At 38.1% G+C, this 12526-nt stretch overlaps 2 protein-coding genes across 2 annotated transcripts; one reads left to right on the forward strand and one right to left on the reverse strand.

Moving 5' to 3' along the window:
* On the reverse strand, positions 8945-9772 carry LOC109845561 (vignain-like). Its single transcript, XM_020414825.1, has one exon. The coding sequence runs from the start codon at positions 9603-9605 to the stop codon at positions 9144-9146; it is 462 nt and encodes a 153-aa protein (XP_020270414.1). The 5' UTR covers positions 9606-9772; the 3' UTR covers positions 8945-9143.
* LOC109846363 (uncharacterized mitochondrial protein AtMg00810-like) lies at positions 9917-10726 on the forward strand. The gene has a single exon (XM_020415588.1). The coding sequence runs from the start codon at positions 9917-9919 to the stop codon at positions 10724-10726; it is 810 nt and encodes a 269-aa protein (XP_020271177.1).

Below are 12526 nucleotides of genomic sequence, written 5' to 3' on the forward strand. Positions count from 1 at the left end.
AATAAAATATAAATATAAATATAAATTTTTTACCACGTGCATTGCACGTGTAATCCAACTAGTAAAAGAAAACAAGTAACAAAAAAGAATAATGTCCTACAGAGGAAGAGACAGGAGCAAAATGAATATTTGTAAGTTTGATCTTACATCATCCAAAATAATTTAGCTTGTAAACTAGCATAGAGATTATTGATACGTGGGCATTTCATGTTCCCTAAACTGGTAACATATCATTATGGTATGCTGTACACATTCCCTACCAATTTTTAGCAAGCACATAAAAATCCAACCAGAGCTAGTAAAATAGGCGAACGCGTGGTGCATGCTTTGTTGTAGGGCTAAAGAGCAAGTAAGCAAATGCATTAATTAAATATCAAAGAAGAGCTGTCCACACTAGGGGTCACATGAAAAGTAGCGCCGAAATTAAGCATCCAATCTGATGTATCCACATGGTTCACCTCCGGAGTAATCAGTAGAAAAAAGCATGAATCATCGGAATCATCGCCTTTCGCAATATTCACCTCATTGGCCTTCGGGCCCTTTTTCTTACCATTCTCTTTCTCCTTGAGCTTCGGGCAGTCTCTCTTCCAATGTCCCTGCTCCTTGCAGAATGCATATTGGTTCTTTGTTAATTGGTGGCGGCCTCTAGACTTTGACCTTCCTCTATTACCACCTTTCGGATATGGGCTTCTACCTCTCGTCGACAAGGCCTCGCCTGAAGTGCTAGCACGGGAAGTCTCCTTGTCCTTCCTCCTCAAATCATAGTTCGTCAAAGCGTTAGTCACTTCACTATAGCTGATAGAAGATCTCCCGTTCAACAAAGTGAGCACGAAGGTATCATACTCCTCATCCGGTAAGGAGCCCAACAAAATAATCGTCCTGTACTCATCCGATATCTTCTCATCAACATTCGCCAAGTCCGACAATAACTTAGTGTAGTTATTTACATGAACCGCTAGCGAGGTGCCTCTGGACATCTGAAATCTAAAGAGTCTTCGCAGCAAGTGCAACCTGTTCTCAACACTCTTTGTGAGATACTTGTTGTTGAGAATTTTCCACATCTTTATTGCAGACGTCACCAATCACATCATATTTCAGCTCCTGTTCCAAACAGGACCTGATCACCCCACAAGCATTCCTATTCATTTTCTCCCATACCGTCTCATCATATTTAGGTGGCCTCTCGTGGACCATGATGGTCTCTTCCAGATTCTGAGCATTGAGCGCATCCTGTACGTTGCTCATCCACAAACCAAAGTTGATTTTGCCGTCATACTTCACCACACTAATCTTAGTGTTCTGAAAACCAACTTGTATTGTACTCGCTATCGATTTGCTGCTTTCACCTTCTTCTCCCATTGCGAACTAACTCCAAAATTGTAGAGAAAGAATAAATCTGATAAAAATTAGGAACCACCCAACTGAACCCTAGATTGGATTCCAAATAGATTTCCTAACCACACGAGGAAAGCGAAATCTCCAACGGCAACTCCTAATGCTATCTCCACCGAAGCCGAGAACTCCAAGAACTAAGCTTCACACAAGAATCTTCCTCCACCAAAAAACCCTAGATCTGAAACCTGATCTCTGATACCACTTGTTGCGCGCAGCGGAAATTTCGGCAGCACTTCGGCAGCACAACAAGAGAGTCAGGTCGCAATAAGAATTCTTGTTTCTCAAAGGGAACAAGAATCTGAAGCGAATATCTCAACAAAGTGAGATATCGGCTCTTCTTCTCATCAGTTCTAGGACTGACCTGTCGAGGGATCCTAAAAGCTATTACAAATCACACAAAAACAGTACAACCAATTTTTACGTGGTTCGGCAAATTGCCTACGTCCACGGGGCAAGGAGGGGGGAGATCTACTAATAGAGGGAGAGAATATAACTAGGGTTTACAATCACTCACAATTTAAACCCTCAAACAAACTCTCAGATCCCTCACAATATCTCTCTACAAAAGCATAAAAGCCTACACACAAAATCTCCTCTTGAATTCTGTGTTTTTCTCCTGCAGCCGGCAATTTTCTCCTGTAGCGATTTTATCCTGCAGCCGCAAAATCTCCTGCGCTCTGTACTGCACGCCGAAAAATCCCCAGCCAAAATAAACAAAGCCTTGCACGAAAACCTAAAACAAAAAAATCAAGTGTTATATATAAAGCATTCGTGGGCCTTCGTTCGTGGGCTTCATGCAGAACATCAAAACCGAACTTCACGCGTAAACAAAACCGAGTCGGTTTTGTTCTCTTCGTACGCGGACAGAATCGTCACGTGGGTGGAGGCCTGTCGGACCCTAGAGGAGGGGTGATTAGGGTCTTATGCTAATCTAATCCGATTATATGCCAATTAAAATTAATTAATAAGTTATCCTAGCAAGTATGAAATATAACAACTATATATAAGCTAGGATAAGCAATATGAACAACAAAGAGATATATCCTATATGATAGAAATATATGCTCAAGGAGCTCTATGTCGAGAGGATTCAGATTGCCGGTTTGATCTGAGAGATGCTTTCAACGCAAGCAACAGGGCAGAGATATGCCCAACAAGACTGCCTGGTTTTGGAGACATTAAATGGCTAGCCAGTTTATAAGACTAGACATGCACAGATTTTTTTTAAAAAAAATTATTTTTTAATTTTTATTTCGTTGGCCGTTAAATCCGGCAGTGTGTATGGCAAGTTAAATTTAATTAACGGGCTTTTATGATTATCTTTCCTAATTTGCAGCTAGAGAAGAAAAATCAATACTACAACTAGATAATCAATGACTGTGATTATCGTAGTGGTCCCTCCACTATTTTTTTTGTGGATGGAGAGGATCCTAATCCGAGAATTGCATGGACGCTCGATTCAATAATCTATTAGTTATTTAACTTGTCTGGCCTTCATATGCTCATTAAATGCTCAGGTAATTAAAAGTTTACGGTTCTAACCCTCTGGATGTACGCGAACACCTGCTGAGAACGATTTTTAACAAAAAAAAAAAAGACAATATAGTCCGCCAATAGTTCAATATGTACGAGTAAATGCTCAGGTAATTGTAAGTGTGCATCCTTATCAGAAACGGTCCAGGATAACAGGACTTCTCCCTCGTGCGCTCCGTGAATAATAGTAGTAATATAGTCCCCAATAGTTTCAATATGTACAGAGTAAAGCAAAGTACCCGACTCAGTACTGGAAAAATGTTTCGTTTTCAGTTTTATAGAAAGCCAGGAAAATTAAGGTGTGCAAACTGAAAGAGCTATATTGTTTGGACAAATTAAAGTACATATTTGTTACCGCAGTGCCTTGATGGCTTGATAGGGTGACCAGCGCGCCTCTTGTCCTGCCAATCGACACACCGAAGCACGTCGTTTAACGTTCTCGTACATGAACCCTTTCGCTGCTTTCAGCGCGCGGTCATCACGGAGGATTGACCACTGCGGCTTCGTTGTATTGCGTCGTTGGTAGTCTGCGAACTGGTAATCCCAAGCTTAGATTTGTGGTCGCCCAGCATTGAACGACTCTAATGAGTTCCTTGTTTGGTCTTGAATGTGGCAAGCGCGATGCGGCTTCTGCTGCTTCGTTCTTGTAAACTCTCCGTCGTGCTGGGACTCCGCGCTCATGCATCTACCGACAGGGGACCCGCTGAGTCTGCGGATGCCGAGGCCTGGAAGCCCAGACAGCCGCAAGATCAGCAAGCTTCATGAGCGGCGTAGGAATCGTTAGCTGAGGCCATGCTGCTTTGAAGCTGGAATCGTAATGGATTTGTGCACTAAGAGCATGAGGGGTAATCGGTTTAATATAGAGTCTAATATTAATTAATTAAGGCCAGCTCTTTCTGTAGGCTACTCCAACATACATTAAAATTTAGGACTAAGACCCTGCAGATTAATTTCAGGGTGTTCAGGGCCGTCATCAAGCATTTTTTGAGCTTCTATGAAGTCAAAAATATTTTGGGCCTTAATATTATTTAATAAGAAATTAAATCATTAAGTTTTAATAAATAGATTTTATAATAAAGTTTGAATTTTCTAGCTTGTTTGAGATGCAAAGTTACTAAATTAGATTTTTATATTGAAAGCTTTGATAATAAATCCTTTTCATTGATAAAATTGCCAATATTTAATCTTCTTGAGACATGTTTGAGCGTAAATAATATTTTATTAATCTTAATTTTGCAAAAAACTTCTTTTCTGCATGCTGAAGCTATACTAACAGGTATTGTCAGTAGTGATTTCTATAAGCTATCCATGCATTGGGAAAATAATTTAAGTTTTTTATAAGGTTTAGTATCCCAAAGTGATTGTTTTAATTCAGTGTTTATTATTTCTTTTAAACTTTTAGTTCTGAAAATAAATATAAATCCATCATATCGATAACATGTCAATGTTTTAAAAAAATTCAGATCCAACACAATTTTTATTTTAGAAATTCATCACCAATCATTTTTATTTTTCTACAAATCATACAAAAAGCAAAATTATCATGGCATATATCTTAAACCGTTGCAACCTAATTTGAAGTGAAAGAAATGGCATTATCAATCTATATAGTTTGAAATAATTAATTTTAACAACAGATTCTGTTAGGTGAAAGTCTCACCGTCATAGTTTCATTCTCATTAAATTTTTATTCTTTACTCTCTAATTACATGTTTTCAGCAAAAATTTTGGTTCTACGTTCATTTTAAATTTTGAAGTGAAGAAAATGGGCATATATATATATATATATATATATATAATATATATATATATATATATATATTAATATAATATTATATAGTATATATATATATATATATATATATAATATATATATTAGAGTAGAGAGCAGAGAGAGAGAGAGAGAGAGAAAATATTTTTGGGAGGCCGCCAATTAAAATGGGCCCTAGGGCAATATGCCTTAGTGTCTATGTTTTCAAGTGCCGTCGTGGGTGTTTTTAATTGAGTCGCCTGTGCTTGTCACATAATTTAATCAAGTTGCTCCGGCTACGTCGTTAGGATAAAAAATCAAAATATATGCAACCGCCATATCTAAAAAATTATAACCGCAACATATATAGAGACAACGGATGGAGTCATCACTGGGACTTCCAAATAAACAGTGGAGAGGAAATAGCGTAAGGCATGGGTACGCGGCGTAACGTAATTGAACTAGGATAGAGATTATATATATAAATAGCATAGAGATTATATATATATATATATCTATATATATATATATATATATATATATATATATATTATATAATTCTAATAAAAATCTCCTATAGCCTAAAAACCTAAAACCAATATAAATCGCATTGGATCTAGATGAATCGCAATGGTTGGGAGTCAGTCAAACACAGTCAACAGACACCTGCATTAAATTACCGTTCACGACGAATCAATGATGTTTGGAATTCACTGGCAGTGAATCTGGATTCACTGTAGTGAAAAACGTGTTCGTTGAGGTAAGTGAATCTGGATCACTGCGCAGTGAATGCTGGATTCACTACAAAGGACTGCTGTTCGTTGATGTATGAATCTTGGTTGATCACTGTAGTGTATATCTGGATTACACTGCGTTGAGCGTAATTAATGCATGTGTTTAATGAGGTAATTAATGGCCTGTGTCCTGTTGACTGTTTGACTGAATGCCTAGGCCATTGATGATAATTAGTTTTTAGTTTTAGCTAGAATGTTTTTATTAAGAAGCCTCTGCCTATATATATATATATATATATATATAGTATATATATATTAATATATATATATATATAATATATATTATATATATATATATATATTATATATATCATATTTCATCTTTTGTTACGTTGCTAGAGCCCATGAGGTACATGTTTTAAACGTATAATGGCTTCTTTTAAAAAGCAACCAACTAAACAGCAAATATTTGCAAGCTTGTCCTGGCTAATTACCAGCTGTCCTGCCTTCACATCATCTACGGCCTTTTAAAAGAGGAGTTCAAGAAAAACTTTCCCTACGCCAAATTACCGCCTTCAAACGGCAATGTAAAATACGCCACCCAATCCATTTAAACAATATTCTACTTTAATAATTTAAGCTAATCATTACATTTAAAGAAGTTGTTTAAAGAAAAGCAGAAGAACAAAGAGGTGACACCCGAAATTTATGAATAGACGCGTCTACAAAAAAGAGTGAAAGTGGCTTTATATATACGTTTAAATGGCGCAAGAGATCTGTCGTTTGCAAAGCCAGGCAAATCACTGCGCTCTTCTTATTCACAGTCCTTTGCGAATCCCAGTAAGCTTCACTCCCTGGCTCTTAATCAAGCAATCTTCATATCCTCTAGTGTCTTTAACAATCCGCAAACCCCATTCAACAAATATAAAAACGTACTTAAACTGTAGCTCGCCATCACCAAATCTCTCTGCCTCCTCTTCCACTGATGCCATGGGTCGACACACCCGATGCCCATATCAAAGAAGTAGCTCTGTGCTCAATCCACACCCATCACCCTGCAAAGAGTAGCGCCAGAATTGCTTCGAACCTCGAATTTGATGAGTGCAATGGCTACTTCCCAGGCCCAAGGAGCGTCGCTCTGGACCGCGCGTGTGACTTTTCACGCCATCACGGCATTGCAATACAAGCATCAGATATGGCTATTTAATCTCATGGTTTGATTTTTGTTTCTGTTTTGTTTTGTTAGACGGCAGATGTTAGTCGAGGCGGTATTAGTAAATAAACACCACATTTTGTTTGGTAAAGTTCTTGTAACAAAAGAATATATTATATGTTTCTTGTCCCACTATGTGAAAAAGTGTTGTCTAATGAAGTCATTTTGCCTTATTGGCATTTCGACCACAAGGGAAATAAAGAAAAGAAGAGGAAAAAAAACTACTCTTTAATTAAATTATACGCCTTCTATTACACAAAAATTCTAGATTATAAGTTAAACCTTAAACATTTTTGTAGCAGGCTCATCAATCCGTTTTATATATGGATTAAGAACTATGACAAAAATTTATTTTAATCTGTTTTCTTAATGTGGTATAGTAGTCCTTTCATATGGACGCGAACACATATTCACTTCTTATCTGGGCTTTTAAAGGGCGTATAGCGATCCTATTTTATATGGAGCAAAGCTCCAGCAAAGTCCGCTTCAGAATACCACTATAAGGAATAGTAATTCCTACCCAAAACCAAGTCTACACGGGTAAATCCTAGATCGCTACATGCTTTAGGATAATTACAAAAATGTTCATTCACGATGAGTACCTAGATTTGTAAGTTTACTATTAGGGTGTTTTTTCTAACATACCTGCCCTAATGATTCCTATTTCTCCAACATCCCCAACTGCGTAAGCTTTTTCCACCTAACCCTAAAATTTTAAGCGTATCAAGATAAACCACCCCAATATTTTTTAAATATTCCACTTGACTCCTAAATTCGCTAAAGTGTTTCAATAATCCTAAAAAGGTTTTTTAGGGACATTAGAAGCTTTAAAGGGTTATTTAAAGCCACTTTGGAGTTTGGGGTCTTAAGTGGATGAAAAGTTAAAAGTAATAGGGATTATGTGGTCATGTCATGGCATTTTTTATGCGGGCCCTTCCCTACAATATCTAAACTAAGAAATGGCCGGTTAGACAATCCCCATCTCGTTAGGAAGTCGGATGCTAACCGCAATTTCATCAGTATTATTATAATTTGAAGTTTCGCTATGTGAAATTCAAGATTAAAGAAAGGAAGTTTCGAATCATTGAATTTAGGACCGATTGTTGACTCCTACTCAACAAAATATGGAGGTGACATTTGGAGTTTTAAGGGGGTTAAGTGGAAAAAGCAAATAGTGCAGGGTATTATGCGAAGCACGCTAAAATTTTAGGGGATTTTCTGAAGTTTAACCTACTTTTTGTCTATTCTTTAGATGTGTAGACAACTTAAGATTGCTCTTATCTTGTAATGTGGCATTCCACTACCCATAATTTGGCTTATTTCTACGGAATTACTTGGTTCTTTGGGGAAAAAATCATGAAATTTTATTTTTAGTTTTATATGTTATCTATTTTTATGTTTTCTCTATTTCCTAGCTTCATGATTATTTACTTATTCATTTTAACTAGCTGAATATTTTCTATTCATTCTGATTGAATTGAAATATCTTTATTTCTGTCAAATTTAGCAAAATAAAATAGCATCCGACACGCTAAACATAATGAGGTTGCTAACAAATACAATAATATCAACTATGTGGATGTTAATAATGCGTTACAATGAATACTTAATATAAGTTCTAATAAAAAACATTCTTACCTCTTTCTAATGCTTTGGCTGTTAGCCGTTTCTATGCTATTCATCAGGGCTGGTTAATTTCAATTTTCTATCAGCAAAAAAGATTTTTTGAATATTCGACAATTATATCCACGTGCAAACACCGTGCACTATACTTTATATATTTAAAGTAATTCAAAAAATTTTTATGCTGCCAATTTGATCGCATAAATGTAATTTCATTAATCAACACTGTGAATTTTGTCATCTATCTATATGTTTGCTACAACTGGTTTAAGTGTAGTTATCACTACTCATATCCCCATGACATTTTTACCGGTTGTTTAACTACTATATAAAACAGAATCAATTCTAGCGGTCATTACATAATAACCACTTGAAATACAAAGTTGCACAACTTATGTACAGGCGCCCACTTTGCTTTCGTAATTCTTTGTTGGAGTTGCATTGTAGATAGGAACAGTGTCCACCTACAGTACAACTTCCAATGAAAACGACACTGTTTTCTCATGCAGTGTATCTGCACTACAAGAGAGAGAACCATGAGGTCCCTTAACGAGTCATCAATTTTGAAAAACGTTGAGGAGAATGGACACCATAATTTTCTATGTTGTAATGTGGAAATAGTATAGGATTAACAGTGTAGTTATATATCACTGCTCATATACCCATGACCTTTTTAGCGGTTGTTTAACTACTATATAAGACAGAATCAATACCAGCAATCATTACATAACATCCACTTGAAATACAAAGTTGCCCAACTTAATAGACACACGCCCACTTTGCTACAAGTTTTCATAACTTGGGCAAAGCTGGTTTATTCAGGCAGGTACAAGGAAAGGAGAGAAAATACACACCACTACTTGCTAGTACGTAGAAAACAAACACTTGTTTTTGATCAAGCGGTTGGATACGAAGCTTGCATAGCAATACCACAGAGCCCCCCCTCAGCATCGACATCCCTCTCCATCTTTATGTATCCATTCTCACCCCATGAAGACCCCCACGAATTCTTCGCAATCCAATACTTGGTTCCATCACTCTCAGTACCATAGCCAACAATAGTCACTGCATGGCTCAGGTTAGTCCCACACGAGCCTGTGAAGATGCCGCTAGAGTAAAATTGGAGAGCAAAGCTTCCTGCATCGATGGCAACAGAAACCGGCTGATTCGCCACAGCTTTGAGTAGCGCTACTTCATCGTTAGAGGGTACATCCTCGTACCCGCTGATCGCGACCGGATGTGAGAAGGAGCTTTTGGAGCTGCAGGTTTTCGCAGGACCCATCAATCCCTTGTACGTGTAGTCGGCGTCCGCTGATAGGCCTTCATTGTTGACGATGAACTCAAAAGCTTTGGCCATGTGGCCACCGTTGCAGCCGTTGTTCTCGCTGCTGGTGTCGCAGTCAAGGAGCTCTTGTTCCGAGAGGGATATCAGATTGCCGGTTTTGATCTGAGAGATGCCTTCAACTGCAGCAACAGCAGAGAATGCCCAACAAGATCCTGTTTTGGAGACATATAAATGGCTAGCCAGTTATAACGACTAGACATGCACAGATTTTTTTTAATGCATACTTCCAGAAGAACGGATTCCATCGGAGCCCGTATGAGCACTCTCTCTATACCAAGAAGAAGGATGAAGACATCATGATCGTATGTCTCTACGTGGACGACATGATCTTCACCGGCAACAATCCGAAAATGTTCGAGGAGTTCAAAAAGAATATGATCAAGGAGTTCGAGATGACTGACATTGGAGAAATGTCATACTTTCTTGGAGTAGAAGTGTCGCAATCAGAGAAAGGAATCTTCATCTCTCAGAAGAAGTATGCAAAGGATATCCTTCAGAAGTTCAACATGAGCAACTGCAATCCAGTCGCAACTCCTGCAGAAGTCGGAGTGAAGCTGAGGCGAGACACACCAGGAAGCTATATTGATCCAACTCTATACAAGAGTTTAGTCGGGAGCTTGCGCTACCTAACCATCACCAGGCCCGACATAGTGTTCGCGGTAGGACTGGTGAGCAGATATATGGAGGAGCCAAGACAGGAGCATTTCAAAGCAGCCAAGAGAATTCTTAGGTATGTCCGAGGAAGTATTGATCAAGGATTATTTTATACACAGTGTGCAGATTCAAGATTAGTCGGCTACACCGACAGCGATTATGGTGGAGATTTAGATGAAAGAAAGAGCACATCTGGCTACATGTTCAATATCGGATCAGCAACATTCTCATGGTCATCAAAGAAGCAGTCTGTCGTCGCTCTATCAAGTTGCGAAGCAGAATACATAGCAGCATCGACATGTGCGTGTCAAGCAATATGGCTCAGGAGTCTGATGAAGGAATTGCAACACCAACAAGAAGCACCGACAGAGATTCTCATAGCGCTCATGCATCTCCGACACGGGGACCCCGCCGAGTCTGCGGGATGCCGAGGCCTGGAAAGCCCAGACACCCAAGATCAGCAAGCTCATGAGCCGTAGGAATCTTACTGAGGCCATGCTGCTTTGAAGCTGGAATCGTAAGGATTTGTGCACCAAGAGCATGAGGAGGTATCGGTTTATATAGAGTCTAATTAATTAAGGCACTCTTTTTCTATTAGAATTCCTCACCAACTTAGATTATTCTAGAATAACTTTCTAGAACTTCTTTTTAGTAACATCCTACAAAATATCAACCATGAAGTTTCTAGGAAGATACAAGTGTATGGCTAGTATTTATTCTTCTAGAAACTTTTTAGTAATGTATGGCTAGGATTAACTCTTCTACACACTTCCTAGCCCTATTAAACAACTATAAATAGGGGTCTTGTGCTCTCATTTAAGCAAGCAAGCAAGCAAGAAGTGAGCTTGAGAGCTTGAGTGTGTAGTGTAGCCTTGTGTGAGTGTCCACCAAAATAAAGGAGTTGTATGAAAGTGAGGTGTTCTTGTAAGAACAAGTATTGTATTATCTATTCTATCAATAAAAATTTTCTTTGTGTAGAGGGTTGTATTCTTTAAATTCCATCAAAGTGGTATCAGAGCAGAGTTAGATCTAGCCGGGCCAATCGAAGGTGCTCGTGTACGAAATGGCGAATATAATCCAGCCACAGATTCCGAAGCTGATGAAGACCAATTATGACAACTAGAGTATCCAGATGAAAGTCTTGCTCGGCTCGCAAGACTTGTGGGAGCTCGTGGAGAATGGCTACACTGAACCGGAATCATCTGCAGCAGAAGCAACTCTCACCGCCACTCAGAAGAATGAGTTGAAAGAGGTCAGAAAAAGAGACAAAAAAGCTTTGTTCCTAATATTCCAATGCGTAGATGAATCGGCGTTTGAGAAGATCTCCAACGTCCTGTCTTCTAAAGAAGCATGTGAGATTTTACAAAAATCCTATCAAGGTGCGGAAAGAGCCAAAAAGGTACACCTCCAAGCATTAAGAGTTGAATTTGAACATTTGAATATGAAAGCTACAGAATCAATATCTGACTATTTTAGTAGAGTTCAGACAATAACTAATCAAATGAAGAGAAATGGAGAAGCAAATAGTGATGTAAGAATTATGGAGAAGATACTTAGGACTTTAGACTCTAAATTCAAATATATTATTCCAGCAATACAAGAGTCTAAAGACCTTTCCGAAGTTTCTATTGATGAGCTGCAAGGTTCTCTGCAAGCTTATGAACAAGATATAAACATTAGTTCAAATCAAGCGGAGAATCTAGAGGAAACCTTGCAAAGTAAAATGAATATCAAAGAAGATATCGAAGAGGACGTGGAGGCTACTGATAATCACATTTTTATTACAATTTTATACCCTCATTATCTATTTTATATGAATAAATATATCACTAATAATTGTTTTTATCTTTTAAATTGCAGATTAATGAAGAATAAATCTCAACTTCCCATCTCTCAACAAAAACCTATTGATTAAATGAAGAAATGATTCAAGAAGCCTAAGTGAATTTTTTGACTTTTTGAAGGCCCAAAGCAAAAAGATTACACCAAGGGAAATGGAGACCGGCTGCTTTTAATTCACATGTGTGGGCCGAAAGTCATTTTGATTTGTGAAGACCAGACTTGAGTGTTGTGGGCCAGATTTGTGGACCTGCTGCAGTTTTATTTTTTTTACAAGAGGATTATGAATGAGCCATTTTTCATTGGACTTGTGTGCTGCAATTGAACTTGGGTTGTTGCATGTAATTCCGAAAACAAAATGTGGTTGGGGACCGGACCTATGGTACTGCTGCAGCTCTTCATTTAATTCCAAAAATCAAATGCCAATAGACAAATGAATC

This window comes from Asparagus officinalis, chromosome 6 (assembly GCF_001876935.1).
Source record: "Asparagus officinalis chromosome 6, Aspof.V1, whole genome shotgun sequence".
Classification (NCBI taxonomy): domain Eukaryota; kingdom Viridiplantae; phylum Streptophyta; class Magnoliopsida; order Asparagales; family Asparagaceae; genus Asparagus; species Asparagus officinalis.

Excerpts from the sequence above, each read along its gene's own strand:
- LOC109845561 (XM_020414825.1), bottom strand. The coding sequence starts at position 9,605 with ATGGCCAAAGCTTTTGAGTTCATCGTCAACAATGAAGGCCTATCAGCG.
- LOC109846363 (XM_020415588.1), top strand. The coding sequence starts at position 9,917 with ATGATCTTCACCGGCAACAATCCGAAAATGTTCGAGGAGTTCAAAAAG.